This window comes from Stigmatopora argus, chromosome 14 (assembly GCF_051989625.1).
Source record: "Stigmatopora argus isolate UIUO_Sarg chromosome 14, RoL_Sarg_1.0, whole genome shotgun sequence".
Classification (NCBI taxonomy): domain Eukaryota; kingdom Metazoa; phylum Chordata; class Actinopteri; order Syngnathiformes; family Syngnathidae; genus Stigmatopora; species Stigmatopora argus.
The window spans coordinates 11,382,286-11,408,372 of record NC_135400.1 but is presented as its reverse complement, the minus strand read 5'-3'; the positions used below and the strand labels follow the sequence as shown (position 1 = coordinate 11,408,372).

At 42.0% G+C, this 26,087-nt stretch overlaps 4 protein-coding genes across 14 annotated transcripts in view; 2 read left to right on the top strand and 2 right to left on the bottom strand.

Moving 5' to 3' along the window:
* The window catches only part of srcin1a (SRC kinase signaling inhibitor 1a), a 68,200-nt gene extending 62,343 nt beyond the window's left edge, over nucleotides 1–5,857 (top strand). For 7 of the 9 annotated variants that reach the window (XM_077619278.1, XM_077619277.1, XM_077619279.1 and 4 more), the window contains 2 exons: nucleotides 1,196–1,324; nucleotides 4,413–5,857. In XM_077619278.1, the coding sequence (XP_077475404.1) occupies nucleotides 1,196–1,324; nucleotides 4,413–4,796 (513 nt within the window). In that variant the 3' untranslated portion in view covers nucleotides 4,797–5,857. Of the gene's footprint in view, nucleotides 1–1,195; nucleotides 1,325–4,317 lie in introns of all 9 variants that reach the window. The other 2 variants (XM_077619281.1, XM_077619284.1) reach the window with 1 other exon arrangement.
* A 3,572-nt stretch (nucleotides 5,858–9,429) lies between these two features.
* Nucleotides 9,430–19,427, bottom strand: fmnl1a (formin-like 1a). Of its 2 annotated transcripts, XM_077619286.1 has the most exons (25): nucleotides 19,004–19,425; nucleotides 17,823–17,906; nucleotides 17,124–17,210; nucleotides 16,519–16,589; nucleotides 16,341–16,424; nucleotides 16,117–16,263; nucleotides 15,944–16,052; nucleotides 15,148–15,224; nucleotides 14,971–15,064; nucleotides 14,628–14,702; nucleotides 14,436–14,546; nucleotides 14,220–14,369; nucleotides 14,037–14,138; nucleotides 12,960–13,695; nucleotides 12,580–12,704; nucleotides 12,292–12,494; nucleotides 11,984–12,218; nucleotides 11,852–11,920; nucleotides 11,695–11,775; nucleotides 11,491–11,620; nucleotides 11,258–11,421; nucleotides 10,590–10,691; nucleotides 10,432–10,524; nucleotides 10,251–10,356; nucleotides 9,430–9,699 (listed from the first exon to the last, which is right to left on the bottom strand). In XM_077619286.1, the coding sequence occupies exons 1-25, from the start codon at nucleotides 19,184–19,186 to the stop codon at nucleotides 9,635–9,637; spliced, it is 3,483 nt and encodes a 1,160-aa protein (XP_077475412.1). In that variant the 5' UTR covers nucleotides 19,187–19,425; the 3' UTR covers nucleotides 9,430–9,634. The 2 variants fall into 2 exon arrangements, with proteins under 2 accessions (XP_077475412.1, XP_077475411.1); XM_077619285.1 differs by having other exon boundaries at nucleotides 11,258–11,620; nucleotides 19,004–19,427.
* An 87-nt stretch (nucleotides 19,428–19,514) lies between these two features.
* On the top strand, nucleotides 19,515–23,875 carry mlx (MAX dimerization protein MLX). 2 transcript variants are annotated; one of them, XM_077619293.1, is made up of 8 exons: nucleotides 19,515–19,964; nucleotides 21,144–21,183; nucleotides 21,256–21,345; nucleotides 21,680–21,789; nucleotides 21,862–21,961; nucleotides 22,612–22,711; nucleotides 22,851–23,052; nucleotides 23,128–23,875. In XM_077619293.1, exons 1-8 carry the CDS (start codon nucleotides 19,866–19,868, stop codon nucleotides 23,182–23,184), a joined length of 798 nt encoding a protein of 265 aa, XP_077475419.1. In that variant the 5' UTR covers nucleotides 19,515–19,865; the 3' UTR covers nucleotides 23,185–23,875. The 2 variants fall into 2 exon arrangements, with proteins under 2 accessions (XP_077475419.1, XP_077475418.1); XM_077619292.1 differs by having other exon boundaries at nucleotides 22,851–23,056.
* Nucleotides 23,876–23,877: 2 nt separating this feature from the next.
* Nucleotides 23,878–26,015, bottom strand: psmc3ip (PSMC3 interacting protein). Its single transcript, XM_077619294.1, has 8 exons — nucleotides 25,842–26,015; nucleotides 25,558–25,658; nucleotides 25,376–25,465; nucleotides 24,827–24,938; nucleotides 24,592–24,737; nucleotides 24,477–24,530; nucleotides 24,331–24,390; nucleotides 23,878–24,265 (listed from the first exon to the last, which is right to left on the bottom strand). Exons 1-8 carry the CDS (start codon nucleotides 25,858–25,860, stop codon nucleotides 24,209–24,211), a joined length of 639 nt encoding a protein of 212 aa, XP_077475420.1. The 5' UTR covers nucleotides 25,861–26,015; the 3' UTR covers nucleotides 23,878–24,208.
* Nucleotides 26,016–26,087: the final 72 nt, after the last annotated feature.

Here is a 26,087-nt window from a genome sequence, read left to right as displayed (position 1 = left end):
ATTAGTTTGTGTGTGAGCGCCGCCTCGCACTCGACTCGCAAATTCCACCCTGTCACTCTCCCAAATGCCACTTTGGATCCAGTTTTCCTCAGGCACGGCCTAGGATTGCAAAGTGCCCTCGCCTCGTTTCGTCAGGGCCGCCCGCGCTCGTCGTTGCATCACTGGCGACGGACGCCGTTGCTCCTCGCCGCTCTCCCGACGCCTACTACTGATAGTGTCGGAAGGCGAAAAAGATGCGGCGCGGCAGCTTCTGATGTTCATCTTAAATGAACTCGGACACGGTGCCAACTTTCATGCCGCTTGCTCCTGATGCTTTTCCTCTTTGCGGCGCTGGCAAAAGTGCCGTCAGTCCGTTTTTATGTGGAAATTAGAGATAATTGTGTGAAAGGCGACTCACTGATTCGACTCATTGGGCTTTATTTTTGCGGTAAGCACAGATGTGTCCCAGAAGGCCGTTATTAGGTGGGTTGAAGCATAGAAATAGTTAATTCGCTTGATTGCCATTGATGGCGCTAGACGTCCAATCCATTTTGTTTGGGAAGGACATGGATGAGCTCAAAATTGTCCAATTCTTTTTCTTTTAGTTTTTTCTTTTAGGTTGTCTAGGTCTTTTTAATTTTCCCTTTTTTTTATCTAAAAGGTCATCTTAAATCTAAATATAATTTAAATGGACCATTTTTGGTTGCCTTATAATTGAAACAATGAAAGTATATTGGTTTTTTTTAATATATTTATTCATTAACAAATATCTTTTCCGTATTTGAATTTAGAAAAAATGAGCAGAATATATTCTTTTGAATAGTTTTATTTTAATTTTTTTTAATTTTGAAAAACAAGAAAACATTTGGACCACAGAAAGTTTTATATTAGAAGTTTTTTTCCCCCTGCATTTTGATATTTCTGATATAGTCTCTAAGGCATTCAGGTCTTTTATTCTTCGCCCCCCTCCAACGATTAACTCACTGGCTGCCATTGACGATGATAGACGTCCAATCCCTTTAAAGTGGGAGGTTGTCAGCGAATGAACTGTACCAACTATTCCAACATAAGGATTGGATGTGTACTGGTGATAAACTCAGTTCAAGTCACAGCAGAAGGATGATTGGACGGTGATCATTGTCAATGGCACTGAAAGAGTTAAAAGGCTCAATTTCCCTCTCTGAGAATCTCATCTCTCGTCCGTTACCTTTTTCAGGGAGGGAACGGCAACCCGTGCAAGATCCCTACGGCCCCGGCCTCCAAACTGAAGCAGCTGCAGCAGCAGAACAGCATGGACAAGTACAAAAGTGGCAAAAAGGAGGACTTCTTGAAGACCCAGCAGCAGGTAGGCAGCCTCTTTTCATGGATGTGCGCATGTTGGGGTGACTTCACCTGCATGTTACCTTTATTCCATGTTGTGTAGTAGTAGTCATTCTTGTTAGACATGCTCATTATCTCCATATTTTCCAGAGTATAAATCGAACTTATTCGTCCTGGCAGTATTTAACTAGTCCAAAAATGATTACAAAAGGTTATTCCTTTGAAGCGGTTTCATTTAACTAAGTTGTATGTACATTTATATTTTAATTCATGCCTCAGCAGTACTTCCTTCTGTGTTGTATTTTACGACTGTAAATTTCTGTCGCATTCCTTAGTTTCTTTTTTGCACAATAGCTCGTCTGTTGTTGTTTTGAGTGGAAATACAAACAGCCTGGAGTTGTAGTCGTCCTGAGGGTTTTTAGACAAGCATTCAGAAAGACTTTAAGCTCGACAGAGTCGCTACAGAAATCTTTAATGGTCCCTGGAGCCACTTTGAAGGAAGATATGTGGCATGAAAGGAAACCAGAAGGTACACAGAATTGTTTTAGGAGGCGAGCTTGACAACAACATTTCCATTGGAAACTTGTAACTAAAACCAGGAGCTAATGTAGAGAATGGAACGCCACTACAGCCCAGATAAGTTAATGGTATTAGACAAAAAACTTTAAGTGTGGTGGTAGTAGTAGTAATATTAGTGGTAGTAGTGGTAATGGTAGTGATAGTGGTAGTAGTAGTGGTGGTGGTGGTGGTGGTGGGAGTGGTAGTGGTGGTAAGGGTGGTAGTGGTGGCAGTAGTGGGAGTGGTAGTGGTGGTAGTAGTGGGAGTGGTAGTGGTTGTAGTAGTGGGAGTGGTTGTAGTAGTGGGAGTGGTAGTGTTAGTAGTGGGAGTGGTAGTGGTGGTATTGGTACTGGTGGTATTGGTACTGGTGGTTGTGGTGGTGGTAGTGGTGGTAGTGGTAGTAGTGGTATTAGTGGTAGTAGTGGTATTAGTGGTAGTAGCGGTAGTAGCGGTAGTGGTGGTAGTGGTAGTAGTGGTAGTGGTAGTAGTAGTGGTAATAGTAGTAGTAGTCGTGGTAGTAGTGGTAGTAGTAGTATTACTATTAGTACATAGTAGTAGTAGTAGTATTAGTGGTAGTGGTAGTGGTAGTGGTAGTGGTAGTGGTAGTTGTGGTGGTAGTGGTAGTGGTAGTGGTAGTGGTAGTGGTAGTGGTAGTGGTAGTGGTAGTGGTAGTGGTAGTGGTAGTGGTAGTGGTAGTGGTAGTGGTAGTGGTAGTGGTAGTAGTAGTAGTAGTTGTGGTGGTAGAGTAGAAGTGGTGGTAGTAGTAGTAGTATTAGTAGTATAAGAAGCTAAGCTAGCAGTACCACTCTTATTTTCAACTGTTTAAAAGCATTTAACTTCTTTTGAACTTCTATGTTGTTGCCGAACTAAGTTTAGGCAAAAAAATCAACATATAGTCCGGTGCGAATGATCAATTTCTTTTTATTTAACAGACACGCTCCACTCCAGAGCAACCCATTGTTCAGAAAATACCATAAGTATTTTTTTTTTAATGTTACTTTTTATTAATGCGTACATTTATTAAAAGCTAAAGCGGTATCTAGAGAATTTGTTTTTTGGGGCATTCCCTGATCACTTCCTGCTCTTTCTAGTTGACCTATTATTGATGGTTATTGCTGTCAGTGACAGCCAAAGCGTTTAGGAGTCGATAATTTCTATCTGACGTCACTTTTAAGCATCCTAGAGAGGCGTTTAGATTCACAATTAGCTTAAAACGTCTACGCGCTTTCTTTTCAAAAGGGGACAAAAAGAGCAACGGCAAAGTGTGAGTCGGCGTCATGCTGCAATAATAAGATTAATTTGGCTTTCATTTGACAAGTACCGGAATCCGCTCGAAGCTAGGCAAGGCTGGCGGGCATCAATTGCGCCCGCCGGATGCTCGAGACGGAATGGGGAGGAAATAGCGACGACGCAAAAAGAGCGAGCGCTCGCTCGTCTTCTCGTCATCGTCAGCATGATCCCGGATAATCAGAGCCTGATGAGACGGCGTCGGGATTTTTACCAATCCCGTCTCAATCTCAGGCCGCCGCAGCTCCTTGTGGCGCCGACCAATTCTATCCTTTTTCCCCCACATAAAGGGAAAAAAAACGGCATTAATGTCCAATCCATTTGAAGTGGGAGCATTCATTCTCTGCCAACCTTCGCACTCAGAATGGATTGAACAACAGTGGCAGTCATTGAGTAAATATTCTTTGAAAGATAGTTTAGAAATAAGATGGTTATGGCTTCATTTTCATTTCAAGTCATTGACCTTGAAAGGAACGTTGCCCCTACCAATATGGCCGCCCTGAACCACGTTGGTAGGGCCGTTGCAAGGTCTTTTCATGCTTCTGCTTTCAATTGAAATGCGTTTATCTCTCGTAGGCGTCCATTCCGTTTAAAGTTGGAGTGTTTGTTCCCTGCCAACCCTCCCACTCCAAATGGAGTCGCCGTCAGGTGGCAACCAATCGGTAAAAAATGACATGGATGAAACCTTTTTTTTCTCGGTTGAGGAAAAAAAGCTAGTTATGCCTAGATTTCTGATGGGAACATCGATCGAAAGGCCTTCTCGTGCTTCTGCTGACGATTGAAATGAGTTCATCACTAGTCGACGTCCAATCTCTTTGTACTAGGAGGCTGGCAGTGAATAAACGTTAAATGACCGACCACTTTGCTCCAACTGTGTATGCAAAGACTGTCATCTAGTGGTGCATCACTTCATTACATGTGGTTATGCTTGACAGTGGTGTGGTTATTTTGTATATTTTAATGCGTAGTGGTCATTAAAAGTCAAAATAAAATCATGTGTCGACGGTGCCACGCCCGTCGCACATGCCGGTGTTCGCCTGAAATAATGTGTCCTCTGCTTGTTCTGCCCTTCCACTCTTGTCCTCCTTGTGGTGGCGTGACCCATCCCGTCCCCCCTGGCCCTTTTAACGCACGATACCCCCCCCCCCCCCCCCCCCCCCCCCCTTTCGACAGTGAGCATGCACGCGCAGGCAAGCTTCACTTTGTGGGACTATTTCACGGTTCCCCCTCCCCGTCCTCGTCGATCACGTGTCCCGCTCTACCCGAAGGGAGCCGCCCCGAACGCCGAGTCGGGCGTCCGCCGCCGGAGGGCGGAGGGCCCCGCGCTGAGGGCGTCGCCCGGCCAGGCCAAGGCGCTGCTGGCCAGCCTGTCGGCCGCCGGCCTGAGCGCCGAAGCACTGCTGCTGTCCTCCGCCCTGCGCCGCCACCGGCTCCTCCGGGAGCAGCAGCAGCAGCAACGGGCGGCCTCGGTCTCGGCCTCCCTGCCCTCGCCCGACAGCCGCTCGCCCTCGCCCGCCTCCTCCGCCTCGCAGACGCCCAGCGCCCCCCTATCGTCATGCTCCTCGCCCAGCACGCCCGTCTTGTCACCGTGCTCGCCCACGTCGCCCACATTGTCCAAGGCCGGTCTGGAGGGGCTCAAGAACGGACCGTAAGAGCAAAAGTGGCAGCTTTCCCTTTTTTTGTTTCGTACCACCGAATATTAGGGCCGGAGAAAAAAAAAAAAGACAAGAATGAAGGCATAATATTGAGAAATCAAAGTCGAAATATTACCTGATTAGGCAGACGTTGTAATACAATGAGAAAAAAGTTGCAATATTACGAAAAATGAAGTCATGTTGTAATATATTACAACGCTGTAGTCTTAATATTAGAAAATTCAACTCGGAATGTAACAAGAATTTGTCATGTTTTTTCGAAAAATACCAACAAGGTTCAAGTCGGTATTTTATGTATTTTTACCGTACCTAAAAGCTAAATGAGTTTTACGTAGCATTTCGCTTCCTGCGTTAAAATGATACGGATCTCGAGCATCTTGCAAAATGATGTAAGATTACAACTTTTCACTTGTAATATTACGACTTATATGTCATGATATGATGTAAAGGTACGTAACATGACATTTTTTTAAATTGCGATTAATCCGTTTTTGCTGATTCAAATTGTAATATTACAATGAATGGCAGGTTCCTTGTAATATTATGATTTTAATCGAGCAATATTATGTGTTTATTCTCTTAGGCCTATTTTTTATTCTTTCTTTTTCACCCTGACGCACAAAACTGGACCTTTTCCACCCGTATAAGCTGTTCCCGTATTAACTCTTTGACTGCTTTGACACTGGAGTTCCCGATTCAAATAGATTTGACGTCTAATGCCGTCAAGGAGTTAAAAGGTAGATGCAATAATCGTCACCATGTGAGTGTACTCAACATGCAAGTGCGTTTCATTATATTTGAAGATGGTGGAATATGAATAATCCTAGTACTAATTGAACAAAATTACTGGTGACATCACCTCAGCATAAAATCTCTAATTTTTTGCGCCAAAAGTTTGATTTAAAATGATTGCAATGTTTAAGGAGAGACCAAAAGACAGAAAAAGTGCAATTAGAAATGGCTAAATGTGGAACAAAAGTAACACAAGGGCCCAGCCTTTTAAATTATGAACTATAATCTTTTTCTCTTCCTCTTTGTGCTGTCATCCCCCAAAATGAAGCTACAAATAACTACACAATCTATGGAATAACTGGTTGCTTTTGGCAAAAAGATGAAGAGAAAATCCAATTTTTTTTAATCTCTCACAAGAAAGACTTCTATTTATTCACAATTTCGGTTTATTTCACTTGAATAAAAGTGTATTTTGAGTTAAAAGTATCGTCAATGAATGAATTTAACCACAAATGATACCCAACAGAATTAAATTCTGATTTTTTTTCTCCAAATAGACAATAGATATTAGAGATTTTACTCTGCCATGTTCAAATGTTTTGATGCGCACATGCGTGCGTATTTGTCATTTTAAAGCTAAGTGGTAATATTTGAATCAAGCTAAAGTGGTGCTCGTTTACATGATTCTTTGACAGGTCAAAAGTAGTGAAAAAAAAATAGTATTACCAAAATACCCATTATTTTGAAATTGTTCATCTCGGCAAATTATTTTGAAAATGTCACATTTAATGCTACTGATGCACAAAGGCTTTTCCCCAGCAGCACATCTTTAAATGAAGCTACAACTACACAAAGTACAAATATCCGACAATATAAATCTATCTAGAAATATATATATATATCAAGATGACTTTTATGTAGAGATATTGTATTCAATTTGATGTTAGTTTTGTACATGAAGACAATCATCTGCATCGCACCCCCAAAGACACCAAGCCCTGTTTGTATTCATATTTCATTATCTTCATAGGGCACTCATTGGCTGCCATTGACGGCGCTAGACGTCAAATCCATTTGGACTGACGGGGGGAGAGGGGGGGGGGGGGGAATCTGCAGCCATGGAGCTCATTTCTACTTGATGATAAGGCACAACGTGACTTCCTAACCTAAAGCTGCTTTGGTTTCTATCCGCACACTTTGACTTTGATTTCACGCGCACAAACAAAAGAGAAAAAAAAACACCTTTATAGACCCCCACCCTTGAAGCCTTAGCCTTAAAACGCTGTCATTTTGGGGTGCCACGGTACGAGCTCTGTATTTTAGGACAGTTGGACACAATAGTGAAAAGTGCTACACTGCCTTAAACCTGGTGGACATCACATTTTGGGGCGTGGAGTCCAAAGCAAATGTTAATATTGTGGCCTACATGAACCAAAATGTCATGTCTACGTATGAGAACCTCAGATGTTAGGAGTTTTTAAATGATGAAATGGAAGTCGACGGATAGCCAAAGGTCAATTTAAAAAAAAAAAAATGAGCCCATTGGAAAAAGAGCAATTATAACGGCCGACTCTTAGTGAGAATTTAGCGCATGTTTGAAAAAGACTGAAAAAAAAGAGACGAGGACTTTCTATTTATGAGGCGGCATTTTCGTGACTTGAAATCTCGTGCCGCACTCCAAACCACTTTCGAGTGCCTCGTCGACAGCTGCGAGTCACGTAGACAAAAGGCGCACCGGGAAATGACTTCATTTACAAGCACAAGTGCAAACAATCCGCTCTGTGAATGAAAATGAAATGCACAGTGAGACCATTTCAGTGCCATTGACGAAGATAGGCGTCCAATCATCGCTCTGCTGTCGAACTTAAATCGTTTAAATCAACTGTTTATCGCTATTAAACGTCCAATCCATTTCAACTGGGAAGGTGACAGCGAATGAATGAATGTTTAACGGCTGCCATCCCTCCCACTTCAAATAGATTGGACATCTAGCACGTCATTGGCAGCCATTTATGCGTTTTGCAGATTAAAAAGGATAGAAGAAATGCAGCCGTGGCATTTAAAGCTAAGCTAAACACATTTATGTGTGTGTATTTATATATAAATATTTGAGGTCTGTGTAAAATGATACACTGTGTGTCTGTGAAGAAAAATGTCATTATTATAATATACATATTTATATATATATACAGTCTATAGACTACTGTATAATGCATCACTATTCCGTTTTTTTTTTAAATTAACCCAATGACCATTTTTGTACCAATTCTGTTTTTTTTTTCTTTCCATTTCACACAGCTTATTTATTCATACACGCTAGACATTTTTTAAAAAATATTTCTTTCAAATATATATCTGTATAGCCTCTGTAATATATATATAGGAAAGGTCTTTTTTTTTCTAGGATTTTCTTTATGGACACGCGTGTTCGGAAATGTCTGTTGAGGATTTTTTTTTTCTATTCTTTATTTTAAAGATGTATATTTTATATATTTTGTCTCTTGATTATTTAATTTAAATATCTTTTTTTTTTAAATCACGCATGTTGTGTTTACATGTTTTGGTGCTGTTCAAGGTAAGGATTTATGACTAAATACAAAGTTGGATTGAGGTCACATGACCGAAATTTTGCGTTCAAGTCAGTTGGTAAAAGTGCAGCAGAACTAAGCTAAAAAAAATAATTAAAAATAAATAAAACAAAAATAGTGGGTAAGCAGAACCACCAAAATGGATCAACAATGTAGTGTTTTCACTTGTATCTTGTTTTTTTAATGACAATACAATAAACCTATGTGCTATATAGTATGTACTGTATATAGTACATGTACTGTATTTTTACATGAATGTGTGGATGTTAAAACAGCATCACAAAGTAGAATCAACAAAAATTGTGTAAATAGTCAGGTCAAAGAAACGGTTCCGTCCAAAAAGGAAAATGTATTCATTACTGAATATTATTAGTAGTATAATGACAGTTTCAAAAGTATTCAAACACCACAGATGCATGTATCGTCTCAAGCAATCGCACGGTGCAGTCAAGATGATTTAAAAGAATAATTACAAAAAAAAGATGTCTATCATGAATGTTTTCTCCCAAAATACTTAATAAAAAAGGTGGAGTTGACACATTCGTTTGATTTTGTGCGTGAAGCAAAGACAGGCATGTTTGGTGTTTCGCAACGCTTGAATGCACCGCGGCCTACGTTTGTAGTTAACAGTGACCAAGACCATTAGAGATCTACTAAAATATATATATATAGTTATATGAAAATATTCATTTATGTAAAGAGAAAAAAAAACAAATGATGCTGGAGTTAATTTATCAGAGCGGATGACATTATGTGAGGAAACGTGTGTGACTAAAGTTTTGTACATAATTTGCCGTGATTGTGTGTCCAATAAAGTGCAGCTCCTCTTGTATAGTTCAATGACTCTGTGGCTTTATCTCACCAGGACCACTAAAATTTGTTTTTTTAAATTCTATTTTACAGACTGAACCAACGGTTTTGTTGTGTCGTGGACTACTAAGGTGACAAAAAAGCATGACAGAGTACTCAGGCCCAAAAAAGTATGTGAATAAACATTTCAAGATTGAAGTCGACTTAATATATGTGCAAAAACATGCATTATAGTACTGATCCTACTTTGCGGTTTTTCGATTAGGTCTGGTCTACATTGTCTGCGATATTCGAGGGATTACTGTACTATGAGAATAAAGGCATGCATTGTAGTATAGCTTATTTTATTAATACGGTACTACAATTAAAAATGTCTTGAATGTAGTTTATTACAGAATTATGGTTAGCCAGTAGAGGACAGCCTACTGTAAAATGTCATGTTTTGTCGGTAAGTAAAAGGTAGCTTTGAACCTGCATCACAAAAACAGAACATTTTCAAATTTAAAAAAAGTATTTGGGTTTATTTGACAAAGAACAATGCAAACATACATCTGAAAATGTCCAGCGATTTAAACCAATTTCGACTCAAATACATCTTGAGTGTATTCTATTATTTACACGGCAATTTCCGTCCAAAATGTTTTGCTTCAAGTTGACCTCTTGCATAAGTGTCAGTCCACTTCTAGGCTTCAGCTTGTTTTTCTTTTAGCTGTCCAATCGCTGAGCTGACCGGCGACCGTCAGCGCGGCGGAATGGCGTGTTCCTCAGATCTGAGGACGGAGACACAAACCATTCAAACACTTCGATAAGTGGGTAAGTGCTGAAACGTATATCTTTTCCAAAGATTTTTTTGTTTACATATAGTAGGTAGCCATGGCAACCAATATTAATTCATGAACTATAAAATGAATGTAAGTAGCTTGTTCATTTTTCCTTAGTTTCAATGTAAGTGCGAATTTGACTAAGTTACGCTTCAGTCAGCTAATTTTTTCAAAGCAACTCTGTCAATGGCAGCCATCTTTTGTGTGGCATTCCCGCTTTGTAATGGAGCCGGAAGGTATAGACATGACTTAGCTGCTCCTTATTTTTACGCGTAGAAAACCAAAATGAGAAATAAACCTGATTTTAACAGGAAGTTTTTTAAAAATACCCCTAACTTAGCATAAAGTGATGTGGAAAAAAGCCCTAAAATGGAGAGGAAATGATCCAAAACTGCTCCAAAATGAGTCGGAAAAGTGACCAAAATTCAAGCACCCCGATGCAAACTCTCCAGCAACGGCATCTTCTAGTTATTCTTATGAGTAAATGCATATGGAGTTACCTGTGATGATGTCCTCCAAAGCACCATCTTTGCCTTCGCGCACCTGAGGTTGCACCTGCTTCCTCCTCAACTCTGCAAGGAAGTCCATCTTGGGCATATGGGAAGCCTGGAAATGACAACCTTCAGAAACCGAGAAACCGCATGGAAAAGGAAATTGCACCACTCCATCCCAAAAACGTACCTTGGGGCCTCCAGCTTTTGACGAAGAACTCTCTTTGGCTTCGCTCATCTCCAGCTCAGTTTTCTTCTTCAGCTCATTGTCTTGCTCAGCTTTCTGCGATAAGAAAAAGATCAGGGGAGGTCTCACGTCGTTTTCGCCAGTCTTCTCCACCTTCTTACCTTGTAAGCTTTGATGAAACGCGCAAAGAGCGGGAAGAACATGGCCGGCTGAGTGGTTTTGGGGTTCTCGCCGAAATACTCCACCACCGAGGTGTAAGCCTCCTGCGGGATGGACAAGTAGAGGTCAAGTTCATTTAGATTAGATCAGATTGAACTTTATTCATCCCGTTCCTGTCCCGTTGGTGCTTTAGTTTTACCTGAGTTTTGTTTTGCTCTGGCCAGCTAGCTAAAATTGCACCAGTAATAAAATCTCGGTTTTAATGTTTTCAGATGATGAATTATTTTTTTTAATCAATTGCTAAGCTTGCTTGCAGAGTCAAGGCTTAAAAGTAGGATATTTAACAGGTGTCCGACTTCTGATGTTAGTCCAAGATGCTTCTCTGTCAGGTGCTACATCTTGCTATGTCATTGTGATTTTGAACTTGGTATAATGTCCCTGGAATTATGTTTTTGGGGGCTTACTTCCTAATTTTTCTCGTGGCTTGATAAGGAATTATACGCCCTGAGTCAACCCTTACTTTGAATTATGCTATCGATTTCAACTATGCAGAGGCAAACTGTCATGAGATCTCTGTGAGACTTGATCATTTAGTTAGGAATACTGTTTGACAAGATTCTATCATTTGATTAGTGGGAAAAACTGGTGCTAGTGGGACTTTAAAGCTCACCTGCGCAGTCTTGCTGTCCTTCACCAGAGACCCCAACGGCTCGCTGTTGTTTTGGAGGAACTCCTTCAAGACGAGACTGTCGTTCTGTACAGCAAACTCCTTCTTGATCATCTCCATCCCTCGCTCCAGGGAGCGGATGTCCTGCAGAATGCTGTCCAAGGACACTGGTGGAAAGACGGAAGCTTTTGAGGAAGCGGTTCCATAGGACGCAAAAAAAGTGAGTAAGTACCAACCAAGTGATGCTTTTTCTACAAAGTGGAGCTCTGTGTGAAAGTTGACCAGGTCGGGATACTTTTCATGGACGCTGTGGGTAATGAAGTGGAGCAGAGTCTGCGTTCGGTCTGTGGACTTTGTCTCCAGTAGCTGAAATACAATCAGGAGTTGGTTCCTGTGTTCTGAATGAACTCATCCACTGGAGAACTTGGAAAGCTACTTACAAGGTCCAGACTCTGAAGTCGAAATCCATAAGCTGCCCCTCTCTTGCTGCTGTTCATGTAGTTGCCAAATGCCAAAACGATCTAAAAAAAAAAGGTCCTCAAAAGATGTTAGCATTCTCTGAGGGCGGCGGCGGTTAGTGACTTTTCTTGGACTGACCTCTAAGATCTTCTTTAGTTTAGCTGAGGATTTAATGGACATGGAGGCAGAGATGACAGCGTTGAATTGCTGCAAGAAAGATGTCAAAGTTCAGAACTTTGGTCTGACGCTTTGGGAGGAGGCCAAACTCACCGGCTGCAGCCTCCTGATGCTCTCGGGGAAGTTCCCCATAAAGATGAGCGTATTAATCCGCTGGCTGAGGCGAGGGATCTTGCCGAAGCGCAGAATGAAGCGATCTTCATCTGTCAGGTTCTCCAAGGATCGGCCGTCCTCCTCGTAGTTGATCAGCAGCTTCATCTCAAAGTCCGAGGGTATGAAGTGCTCCAGCAGCTCCAGGAAGTCGATGGACAAGGACTGCTGGTCGTACCTGTCGAGCAGCAAACTTTTCATTTTTTTTCCATTCCAACCAGTCGTGAAGGTCCGAATCGGGCGGTCCATACGTCTCGAGGGCGATGCAGATCTCAGAAGGATTCATCCCCGCTTTGCGCAATGTGATGGCCAAATTCTTAGCCTTGTTGGGGTCAATTAAAGATGTCTTGTTGGGAAGCTTGGAGCCTAACTTCTTTTTCACCTTGGTCAGGTCAGACGGGGTACCCTGCGCTTTGGTCTTGAACTGCTCTTCAAACGTTTCCATGTTCAGCTCCTGAAGAAAGACAGGATGATAACCTTCATAGCTGTGTCACCAGACCACCAGAGGTTGTCATCTCTGGGGGGGTATGACTTCTTACCCCCAAAATGTGGTCATCATCTAGCTCATGGAATACGGTTCCCTTAACCTGCGTGGGTTTTAGAGGCTGCCAGTTTAACAAAGGCATCCTAAACTTCGTCTGGATCGGCTTCTTACTTTTCAACCCTGCGGAGATGCAAAAATCCAGTTATCGTCTTTTACGGATTTTCTAGATCCCAGGTGTCGAGCCGATTCCACAATGGGCCAAATGGGTGCGGGGGACAGTTTGACCAATCAGGTTTCTGCTGAAACGAGCAGCACCTGTCTGCAATCAACTGGTTACAGTTGGAAGACAATTGGTATTGGCATTGATGCGACCCACTTAGCCCTTTGTGTAATGGGTTTGACACCTGTGTTCTAGATCTGTTCCCTGTTCCGTACCAGACAAAATGTTGGGAGCTCCTGGAGGGGATGAAGAAAAGCCACCAGGTGGAGGTGGAGGAGGTGGAGGCCCGCCTCCGGCGGATGGCGGGGGAGGAGGCGGGACTCCCTTTCTAGCAGCAAATGGAGGGGGCGGAGGCGGTGGAGGTGCTGGTATAGATGAACCCTCTCGAGAGGAAGGTTCAGGAGGTGGAGGGGGTGGTGGTGGTGGTGGTGGCGGTGGCACTTTTTGGACAGCAGGTATAAGAGGTGATGAATCTCCTCTTGGAGTACCATTAGGTGGCAGGGGAGGAGGTGGGGGAGGAGGTGGGGGAGCAGGGAGAGCAGGAGCAGGAGGAGGAGGGGGGGTTGTAGGAGGGGATTTCGTAGGAGGTGAAGGAGTAGGAGCAGACTCAGGTTCAGGATCAGGAGGCCCCGAAGGACTAACTTGAGTTGAGGAGGTATTTTCGCCATTTGGCTGGGCCACTGGTATGGAGGCGCTGTCGGTCACGGTGACGGGCACAATGGTGATGTCCAAATGTCCTGAGGGGCTCCTGGTTAAGCAGATCAGACCTTTCTCTTGCAGTTCCATAATCTTCAGCTCCAGCTCAGAAGGCGCCTGATTGGTGGTGGTCATACGATCCCGCTCTTTCTCGCGTTCCCAGTCCAGCTCCTTCTCGCGTTCCCAGTCCAGCTCCTTCTCCCGTTCCCTCTGCTTCAAAGCGCTTACTTGAGAGCAGGAGTCTCTCAAGCTTTCCTGGAGGTGCACGATAAATGATTGATAACTATGGCTAAAAAAAAACCAACATAAGCTTTTGGCGGTCAGTGTGAAATTAAAAATAAGATGTAGATCAGGGGTGTCAGACTCGGGTTGGTTCGCAGACCGCGTTAACGTCAACTCGATTTCATGTGGGCCGGACCATTTTAGATATAATATTTAGATTTTTTTTATAAATTGATTAAAAGAACTGGATTAAAAGCCCTGAATATTCATTTTTTATAGATCCAAAACAATGTTTATTTTAGCTTTTTTTAAATCTAAGACAAAAAGAAAGTCCATGGCCTCATGGCTGTTAAATGAATAAGAGTAGTGCGTACCTTAAGCAACTCTGTTTCTTTGGTGGCCTGCATGAGTTCGGTCTCCAACTCGGAAATCTTCTCTGCACTCTGAGACTCAATCTCAAGTATCTTAGCATTGAGCTGTAGAGGACCGTGCAAAGAACATTTCAGCACACGTACAAGACCTCCACCTCACTTGACGTAAATGACACGGCAAGCGACCTGAACGTTGAGTTCCTGCAGCTTGTCCACATGCTCCAGAACACCGCTTCGACTCTCGGCGTCCTCCAGCAGAGCCCCCACGTCCAGCACGTTGTCCAAGTAAGCCTGGATCTGCACCTTAAGCTTCTCGCTCTCCGTTTGCCTCAAACTCTAAAATTACCAAATAATACGGTAAAAAAAATCGACTCTATTTCCAGCACGGCATAATCGTCTCACCTCCAAATACTTGTCCAAGCCCAATTTTGTGAATTCGTACTGCAGGTGTACACGGAAGTTCATGTTCTCCACGGAATGGACCACAATGTTGATGAACTGCATGCAGGCCACCTGCAAAAAAACGTTTAAATCCCACGTTTAGTCTACTATTTTTTTTAATGATTCAATGCAATTTCATCTGTTTGTACTCACCATGAAGTCAATGTTGCAGTCGTCATTGATAAAATATTCCATCAGCTTTTCAAAACGATTCCTCTCTCTGCTCACCTGAGGGGGAAAAAAACAGAAGATACGCCAATCAGAGCCATAGACGTCGATTTTAACTGATTGGTTGTCATTGACGACACTAGACGTCCAATCCATTTTAAGTGAATGAATGAAAGTTCATTCCACTTCCACTTCAGATGGATTTGACCTCTAGCATCGTCCACGGCTAAGTAATACTTGGGTTACTATCAACTACGTGAGACAAAAGTGGGTGTAATTGAAATATTTGTTGATATTTTCTGCAAGTATGTATTCTTTTGAGAAGAACCTCTCTAAAATTGTCGAAGGCCGACAGGATAATGTCATGTCCTCCTCTGACCAGGCAGACGGCAGCCAAAAGCTCCAGTACCAGGGCCTTGGTCCTACCAGAAGATCCAAGTGGTCATGAATTGGGAATTTTAAAGGTACTCACAAACACTCACAAACACACACACGACTAACTGACCTGGGATTCCTGCTGTTTAGACTGAGCGTGATCTCATTGACGCAACGCGGGTGGGTCATCACCAGGTTGAAACCCGACTGAAAACAGACGAACAAGCGCTAGTGTGATAAACAGGCTGAAGGCTGACCTCTACAGGCAAATTCCTAAAACCCATAGAAGGCTATAGAAATCCTAACTAGTATAGGGGTGTACTTAAATAATCAGCATTGATAAAAAGATCACTTAAAAATCAGGCTCAAAATCAGATGATCTAGATCAGATGTGTCAAAGTGGCGGCCCGGGGGCCAAATCTGGCCCGCCGCATCATTTTGTGTGGCCCGGGAAAGTAAATCATGAGTGCCAACTTTCTGTTTTAGGATCAAATTAAAATGAAGAGTTTAGATGTATATTAAAATTCCTGATTGTCCCCCTTTTAAATCAATAATTGTAATTTTTAATCATTTTTTTCTGTGTTTTTAGTTCAAAAATCATTTTGTAAAATCTAAAAATATATTTTAAAAAAGCTAAAATAAACATTGTTTTAGAGCTATAAAAAACTGAATATTCAGGGCTTTTAATCCAGTTCTTTTAATCCATCTATTAAAAAAATATCTAAATATTATATCTAAAATGGTCCGGCCCACGTGAAATCAAGTTGACGTTAAAGCGGTCTGCGAACCAACCCGTTTCAAAACAATCGCTTCAAGAATGAGTAGGACTTTTGAAGTTATTGTCTAAAAGAACAAAAACCTCACAAAATGACGCCCAGACCACCCCAGTTTTAACACCAATTATAGACAGTGGAAAGTTTGTGTACCTGATAGTTCATGATGGCCCTCAAGCACATGATACACACGTGCACATCATCTCTGTGACTTGGCGAATTCGTCTTCTTCATCATTTTGTTCCCCAGCGTGGAACTGATCCTGTTCATGAAGACCATATGAGACCACTTGGTCGGTACTCCCTGTTGGAGAAAACTTTTATCACCTGACGGTGAGGGCCCGTGCCGCCCTGCCCATCCCGTGCGAGTGCGAGCCTCCGCCGGCCTTGGTCAGGTCCTCGATGGACCTTCCGTTGACAGACCTGGATTTCTCAGCCAACGTGCTGCCGTTTTCGCTGCTTTCCGCGTCAAACCTGCAAAAGATGGTTTGAAAACAATAGCATAACTTATTTATTTACTTTTGTTTTTTGTTTTTTCCTACGCTACTCACGAGGCGTCGCCCTGGGCTTGAGACAGATACTCCACTAGCACATCCAGACCTTTGTTCTGCTCGTTCAGGAACTCTTGAGCCCAACTATGAGAAACAAAATAGCAGGAACACTCAAAATGTAGTAAGTGATATGGCGGAAAAAACAATTTTACTGTATTTTCATCAAATTAGCGCTCACCCGATGTGGTTCGTGCGCAGGGATATTTCCAAATCCTTGAGGACTTTGGTGGCGTCTTGGATTTTTTTCTTCTGATGAGCAAGCACCGACAAAGCGGTCAGCGTCAAATTTTAATACATTTTTAGCGGATTTTTTGTGATGTCATTGTTAAAAAGGACATCACTGTCGGATTAGCATACCCATATAGTGCTTAGCCACTTATTCAATGTTACTCAAAGCGCTTTATAATAGTTGATTATCCATAAATGTGGCATACATGTCGTATAATAATTATTAAATAAGTGTAATACTGACATGGTTTGTGAGTCTCACATGATACATTTTGTGGACTAATTTGTTATTTAAAGAAGACTAAAAATCTCATTTGCGTTCAATACAATCCACTTGCAACACAATCAGTTTTGTGTTTACGGGAGAAATCGACCCAGCCTTCCTTGAAACTAAATAATTAATCACCAATACATAGGTATTTGAAGCTTTAAAGTTTTAAAGTGTATCTATAGGTGAAATTTGGCCTGCTAACTGTCTTGACAAAATATCAATCAGGAAGTTTCAGGCCAAAATATGTCAATAGAGATTGTTTTATGCAGAAATACAGGACTGACCCGGCGAGCAACGACCACTTGATCCTGGTAGAAGCTCCTGATCTTGGCCGGGTATGTGGATGGAGGACTTTTCACCTGGAAGCGCTCCTGAGAGGACAAAGAGGGAACTGAATGACGCACGCTAACATTAAGTTAAGTACCCGCACACTAACACACACTAAACGATGTGCGCCATCGTCCTACGCGGTCGCCATGCCGACACCTTTGCGGTTTTAACACTGTGCTCTTAACCGCACACGTGAAGGCGGAAACCCAGGAAGTTACATGACCTGAATAAAATCCATTTGAAAATAACAAAACAAAATCATGTTTCACTGGCTGGCATTAACTGGTCATGTTTCAGTGCCATTGACAGCGATAGACGTCTAATCCATCTCGTGCTTTTAATGGCAGTCTGTTTATAAAGAAAAAATATGGAAGCCGCAGTAAGTAAAGTGTTAAAAGTGGAAAAATAATACTATTTGGGTCATGGAAGTTGGCTCATTTTTAGATTGACACTTCATTGTCTATCACTATCAATGGCAGCCATTTATTTATTTTCAACACCGTTTATCTTTGTCAGGGTGGCGGGGTGCTGGAGCTTATCCCATCTGACTTGCACAATTGGATGCCCAATGGAAGCCAGTGAGTTAAAAAAAATCAATTAAAAATAGCAAATACATATACTAATGGTAAATAAACAAACATGATCGTAAGTACCTGATCACACACAAGTTCCCATTTCTTGTCGTTATCATATTGGTTCAACAGCTGCAGTTTATCAGGCGGCAGGTTCATGTAACTCTGAAAGAGAGAAATATTTTTATTAATAACCTAAATTTTAAACTTAGAAACTAAGAAATAATGTGACGATGCCCTGCATTGTGGAGTCTTCATGATTCAGTGCGTATTCACCCTGGACCAAACCTAAAAGTTCATAGTGCACACTTTTTGGGTGATCATTTTTGGCCCCCCAAAAAGGAAAGGTCAAAGGTCAGTGCTCACCTTAGCTCAATGTGAATGAGTTTTTAACAAAAAAATTAGAATGCTGCCACCAATCCTTCCAAATTCATGTAGGATTAGCAAGTAAATATTAAAAATACTGTATCGGTCATGAAATTTTTACACACTTATTAGATATTATAATAAGCACATGCTTGTTGCTCATTTTGGAAACACCATTTGACTTCCTCCTCGCTTGTTTTGCTCAAACAGGAAGTGAAGTCAGGTGCCGCTCAAACGGTTGAGAGGGTGCGGCATTCAAATTGGAAACAACATTTATTGGTTCTACTTCTTAACGGTTTCAGTTGCATTGGCGATGGTAGATGTCCAATCGTGCGGCTCTGAAAAACTCTAAACTCTTTAAATGAGTTTGTCACAAGTAGACTTTATGGGGATTGGACGCCGTCAATGGCAGCCAATGAGTTAAAATATTAAAAAACAGCAACTTGGGGAATGGCAACAGTTATATCAATGTGAATGGAAAAAGTGAGGAGATATCCATCTTTCTTTTGTACAGTGAGAATTCAAGGCCTGAAGAGGAAGTGAGGCAACACCGCAGACCATAAGACCGGAAAAAGCACCATATTGTTAAAAGGCTGTACTTTTGAGGTGCGAAAATGTGCACTAAAATTTGGCGCACAAACACACAGGATGGAACAAAGAGAAAAATTAAGAATTTTTGTAGTTGAAGAAAATTAGCTAAAAATTAGCTTTATGGATTTGGGTAGCCATTTGTATATTTTTATTTCATTATTATGTTTCCAAACTCTCACTTAAAACACATTTGGAGCGCTCATGATTTTGATTTTTGTATTTCAAAACAGATTACCTCGTTCTGCCAACGTGACCTAAATGGGATTAGGAAGGCAGTATTTAAAAAAAAAGTGTTTTCCACTCACCAGCACAACTTTGAAGCGCTCCTCCAGCTCGTCTTCAGCAGGCAAAGGCAACTTCGGGGGAGCCGACTGCTTCTTGGGCAACGTCGGGGCGCCGGGTTCGCTCATGACGGCCGATGTGCCCACCGAGCTCCTGGACTCGCGGCCTTCAGACGCCTCCTGCTCCGAGCCCCCGGCATTCCCCATCACTAATCTCCACAAGTAATCCAGGAGGAAAGCCGTGCAAAAACACCTTCTCCCAAGAAATCAGCGCATACCAGAGCAGAAGCGTGTGGGCCTAGATGAGGCCTCGTGGAGGCAGGGGCGTCATGGCGCGGAGGTCAAAAATGGAATAACGGCACCTCGAGATGAGCTCTGCGTGCTTTCTGAACAGAAGGCGAAACACTGAAATGCAGAAAAGACAGAAACCGCGCCAGCAGAAAAGCAGAAGAGTAACTTCCTGTGCATGGCAACACTGTTCTTAATCAAAACATGGGGTGGAGCACAAACATGGGGGGGGGACTGTGGTGGGGACTGTCAGGGTGGTTGTAGGTGCTTGAAGTATGAGGTGAAAAAAATGAGAAGTTGTCTTGAAACCACTCGAGGAGAGCTTGGTCTTTACCTTTCAGTGGAGGCCAGTTTGTTCAAACAGCGAGATCTTGTGGCTGAAAAGGATTACTGCATCCAACGCTGCCCCATTTGAGGATGCTTGGAAAAAAAGGAGAACACACGAACCAAACTTCACTCGTAATGCCTTCAGGTTGACGGCAAATATTATTTGCAGTTCAGATGATATTTAGACAAGATTTCATGACTATACTCGTGCTTACTTCACCGAAAGAACTCGTACTTTGAACGATCCCGGAGAAAGTCGTCTTTCATTTGCATGCTTTTCAATTTTGTGAGAAGGACCGCGAACGCACCGACACGATTAAGGACTTCCAAGATGGCGGATCCAACGACGTCGCCCGAAGACCACGGCAAGGTAAAGTCGAGCAATGCCGTCGTAATAAACACAATGTTTTTTTGTCTTGTTACACGTCTTTTGTGACATCAAGTACAAGTAACCCGTCGTGTGGTGGTGTATTTTTGCCTTCACCTGGGTGTCATTTAGTCTTGTTTGTCCGATAATTGTATTTAAGTTGAGGTGTTATTGTTTTTTTGTCGCGAACTTTTAGTATAAGGAACCTTGGAGCACTTTTGTGTTCTCAAGCAGGAATATATTACGTTTTCCTCTTTATTTTAGACTGTTTGACAATGTGTTTTAAGTAATTGCCTGCTATTGAAGGGGATAGATGTACCAGCGTTGCTTTTAAATGATCTGTTTGAGTAATTTCCTTCAATTACCCGTCACAATACTAAAACTAAGGAAACACGTCAACAACCTTCCTTCGCTTCTAACTGATTCAACGATTTGAGTAAATTCATCGATCGAGTACAATTGTTGTCCAATCTGACCCATTTGGTCTGGGACTCCCACTTCAAGTGGATTGGACGGCTATCGTAGTCATTGGCAGGCAATTAATTAATTCATGTTTTTTTTATAGGAACCATAGGGAAATTGCTTATCTGTTTCCTGAATGTCGTTTTTATAATATATAATAATCTAATATGCCGTAATTACCGTGTAGTCAAAGTATTAAAAGCAAAGCTTTGAAGCAACTCTATTAATGGCAGCTAATATGTTAAACTGGCATTGAGATAGACGTCCAATCTATTTCAAGTGGAAAAGTGGCAGCCAATGAACGGTTTCTTTGTCCACTGCTACCCTGCCACTTCAAAAAGATTTTTGGAAAAAGACCTTTACTAGTAAAAAAAATGATTTAGATTCACTTACTGCACAAAAGCAATATGCTAAATATGGGTGCTCTTGCTTGTGTTGTTTGTTCAAATGGTGTTATTGGAAGGCATGATTTGTCAAATTAGGATTTTTTTCTGACTTGGCACCCTAAGGAGTGTGCACATGTCAAGTAACTATTGTACGACTGCATCCTGAATGAAATGGCAAACACGGCATAGATGCGCGTACGTGAAAAGATGTAATCAGGCCAGTGCTCAGTGGGTGTTTTGAGCACCTTTGTCCTCATCTAGGCCGACTTTCACCACGTCTTAATTTGTTTCCCCATCCTTTCTCTCCGTCTTCTGTTGCCTGGTGACGACCCAGCATTCGGAGATACCGTTTGGCGATGGCGTTTTTGACCCCGGTGAGTTTTTCCGCCCGGCACGCCGCGGCCTCGTGGAGAAACATGACTAATTGTGACCATTCTCTGTCGTAGCTTACTTTCCCGAGGCCTCCAGGTCGGGAGGCGCGGTGTCGAGGGCCAACAGTATCAGCTCCACAAGTGCCTCCTCAGTACCAAACACTGGTGAGCAATCAGATTAATTTCTTTTTCCTTTTTCAGTATCGGCTTCGATCTTTAAAAATCCCATTTCCGGATAATGGTGGCAGGCAGTAAAAGAAAGACGGCGATAGACGTCCAATCCGCTTGGGGTTGGCAGTGAAAAATGTTGATTGGTGTCTGGGCCTCCTGCTTTAAATGGAACATTAATTCTTGGTTGCCATTGACGGTGACACAAGTCCAATCCATTTGAAATGGAATGGTGGCAGCGAATAAGCGAATGTTCCTTCGCTGTCAGGTGTCCCACTTCAAATGAATTGGACTTATACCTGTGATAATCTCATTTCTCGCAATCCGACAGATGACGAGGACAGTGACTGCAGGCACGAGACGCCGTACAAAAACTCCTACAAAGATCGGCGGAGGCAAGCGCACACGCAGGCCGAGCAGAAGCGACGTGACGCCATCAAGGTGACGCCGCTGCCGCATTCTCCTCAAACGAGTCCCAAATTTAGCAACTGTTGTTTCCATTTTCAAATACAGAAAGGCTATGACGACCTGCAATCTGTTGTTCCGACTTGCCTGCAGTCTGAATTTACTGTGGGAACTCAGAAAATCAGCAAGGCCACCATCCTACAGAAAAGTAAGATACAAAAAAACATACCAAAAGGGGGCAGCAAAGGTCAGGTATCCATAAAAATGGGGGGCATCCAATTACCGTATTGGCCCGAATATAAGACGATCCTGATTATAAGACGACGCTCTCTTTTTGAAGAAAAAAAAAATTGAACACCAAAATAACTTTTTATGCAGAAAATAATTAGTTAATCTAAAACAAATGATTATAACAATATATTCGAGAGAAAATGCGTGTTATTTTGCCTAATTCAAAAACTGTCTATCACATCTTAATATCTGAACATTTAAATATGTAAACTAAAGTGCAATTACATTTGTAAATAGAAGGCTTGTGGTTTTTGAAATGTAAATTAACCAATCTACTGTGATAAAACAACAAAATTGCAATTACTGCAATAACGATCAGTGTTCAGTATTCGCTTTAAAGACATATGGCGCCATCTAACGCTGTGAATGGGTATAACGTCTAGACCCCGAATTTAAGACGACCGACACTTTCAGTCTTATTTCAATGCAAAAATCACTGTCTTAAGTTCGAGCCAATACGGTCATCCCAGCTGTTTAACGCAATGCAAAAAAAAAGTTATCCTAACTATTCGTAGCGGCCTCTGACTTCCGAGATTAATTTTTAGCTTTACAAATGTTTCTGTGCAGCCGTGGAATACATCAAGTTTCTTCACAAAGAAAAGAAAAAGCAAGAGGAAGAAGTTTCGCGCCTGAGGAAAGAAGTGACAGCACTCAAGATAATGAAAACGTGAGTTGTTTTTTTTGTCAGACACACTTGACCTCTCGTCACGTGGTTATTGACAGTATTGCTCCTATGTAGCACATTACCGTTGTCACAGTGCTAAAAAATTTCGACACCAAAACGGCCGTACGTCTTGTCTCGATAGGAACTACGAGCAGATTGTGAAGGCGTACCAGACCCACCCGCAGCAGGGCGAGGACCAGGTTTCGGACCAGATCAAGTTTACTATCTTCCAGAGCATCATGGATTCTCTCTTCTTCTCCTTCAGCAGTTCCGTTTCGGTCAACAGCTTCCAAGAGCTGTCGGCCAGCGTGATCAACTGGATCGAGGAGCACTGTAAACCGCTGGTACGTGCGCCGCACACGCCTAGCCAGCTCCTCTCAAAACTTGGCTTTTTTTTCTTCTTTTTTTTCCTCCGGTAGAAGCTGAAGGAGTTTGTCATCAGCGTGTTACGGCAGATCAACGGGCAGCTCTACTGACGTGGGTCGTGACGGTACATGGTTTTGCATAGTTTAGCCGAGGCGCGCACTTGATGTCTGTCTTCTTTTATAGCTGCTGGACACAATGTCCACGTTTTGTTGACAACAGATCGGGTTGAAACAAATCTCAGGACGGTCTTACTCAGGGCTCACGTCCATGCAAAAGATGCTTTCCTAAGAGTTTGTGGCGATGTCGCCTGCCTAAAGGGCCGCTGTTGAGTCAATGGTGATCGCTGAACTATTGACAATGTTCCAGGAAGGTGGAGATTGTGATCGTAATCACTTCTCGGTGTCAAGCAGTGGCGGGCCGTGAATTTCAAACTGACGCCTTCAATTCTATATCTGAATCAATCCAACCCTCAAAAACTTTTATGGCTGTAAAACCTTTACTGCAGCTAAAGCTGCGACACATAAGCATTGACGAGAATAAGTTCTCAAAGAGTATATTGACAGGAAACAACTGTCTATTTTATCAAAAGAATATCATGTCGTTGTCTCAGTACCGATACTTGTTGTTGTTTTTTGCACGTCAATGTACTACTTAGTTTGATTTGGCAGTTGTTTTGAATTGCCCTGTGGATACTTTTGTGTTTTATGTTGTTTTGTTTATCATTGCTGTGCTGCTGTCAATCATGGCCAGGATAATTCCTTACCTGTATTTCCTGGTGAAATAAAAGTGTTTTAAATAATGTATTCAGCTCTTTACATGTATATTTTATTTGTATTTTCAAACAGAAACATTGATAAAACATAGCTTTTCTTGTCTTTATATGCTTTTAAATAATGAATTTTGAACTTTTTCAGTGCCATTGACAATGAAGACCACGTGGCGTCCCAATTCTTCTGCTGAAAAGTACGAGTTTAACTAGTTGACGTTCAAACTATGAACTAGGAGGGTCCCTTCAATTGTTCATTTGCTCCCCTCCTCCAACTTGTGTTAGATCAGACATCTATCACCATCGACAGCAGTAAATGTCTTAACTGAAACTGCCTCAAACTTTTTTTTACATCCAGAAAACAGATCTCAAACAGCTGGCACAACCACCTTGTGTTCTTCATCCGTCTCAACACCAACTTCCTCCTAAAAGAAGAGAAACACTTGTCTAGTACTTCAAAAATAGCCCCCAAGATCTTTATTTCACTCACCAGGAACTCTTTCTTGCTTTTGGGATATCCTTCCAGGATTGCATCCATCATGTCTGAAGCCTAAACAAAAAAATTGAGGGGTTGAATTAATTTAAAGATTTTTGATCGAGTTATTAAAATCCACAAGATTAGACATCTATGATTACCAGTCTCTTCCTTTTTCGCCACTCTTTGACGTAAATATTGTGCTCTTTCAAAATCTGCAAACAAAATAGGAAGAATTCAGTCACTCCAAAATGCAAAACACTGCAACCCTCATACTTTGTCTTTCTCCTCAGGTGTGACGTGATTGGTCGCCGACTTGATCTTGTCCAAACGCTCCCGATGCCCTGAACACTCGTCTCTCAGCTTGGCTATCTCGGATGTCATTTCTTGAGTAGTCAGGCTGCTGGTGAGATTCTTCAGCTCTAGAAAACATGAGTAGATGGGAAATCTGTATCTAGGCATGGCCAAAATATCAGCAAAACAGAAAATAATTGCTCCCATTTCATGGTACCTGACTCCAGGCGCCTGCAGCTTTGATTGAGGACCTGCATCTCTTCATTAAGAGTCAAGACCCGTCCATCCAAGGCCTTCAAGTCTGCGTCATTCACATCTTTAAAATGGGACTAAAAAGGGAATAAGAAGGTCAACGTGCAGACTCCCCAAATGTAGGTGAGATTTCCTATCAAAAAGCCCATGTTCAGTGTTGCTTTCTCGTGTACCTATTCATCTGCTTTCCACCTTATAAAAGCCTGCACATGCGCTAAATGGCCTGTGGGTGGCGATGTTTTGCAGGCAATTACTGCGTTTACCTTGCAGTCAACTTTGGGCCAAATTAGTGATTTTGATGGTCTTTAATTGGCAGCAGAATAAAATAGCGTTTACCTATTTGACACTCAAGACTATGTTAGCTGTAAAATGGCACGCCAAATGTAAATAAATGTCACTTTGGGCTCAATCCATGATTTTAGTGGGCTGTAGCTACTACCAGAATAAGATGGCATTGACTTTTTCACTTATTTACAATGTGAAATGTAATGTAAATGCATTGAACTCAACCAACCTGATTGGCAAAATAAATCTTCTGTTTTCCATAAGTCTTCTCTATAATCTTGCCCTCCAAAGCCAGAAGCCCCAAAGATTTGACCACTGCCTGGGGATGCAAACAGTCAAAATGTCCTTGGGGTGTTGTTGTTTTGGTTGTTGTAAAAAAACAGATGTCATTCTCCCAAATTTCATTCTGACCGTTTTTCCCAATCCGTGCTGGTTTTGTAGGTTGCAGAAGACATCTTGGGCGTTGTAAGGACGGTTCTGGTCTTTCAGGTAGTCGAGGATGACATTGGAGCCTGTGTGAATAACCTCGGGTTATTTATTGAGTGACATTATTTGTAGCAATTTCTCGAAAACTAGCAAGCACAAACACCGTTACGAGGTAAAGGGAGAGATTTGTCAAGGTGTTCTGGCATTTAAAAACTCCAACATTAGTTCTAAATTAAAACCACGCATCTCAAATGAAGGTAATGACTTACTGTTGTCCTTTTTACTCATTTTCAACTAGTTCTTGCTCGATTCGGTTTTCTTTCTGAGTTTCGCGCAAAACCAATACGTCACATAGATCGTTTATTGTGAGGTGATACTTCACGCGCACCAAATGATTTTAAAATTCTTTAAATCCGCCCTTCCCGCTTCATTTTTGTCGTGAACTAGTATATAATAATGCTTTGCGTTGAAAGAAAATATTTTTATGTGTCAATGATACTAATTAAATATGTTTT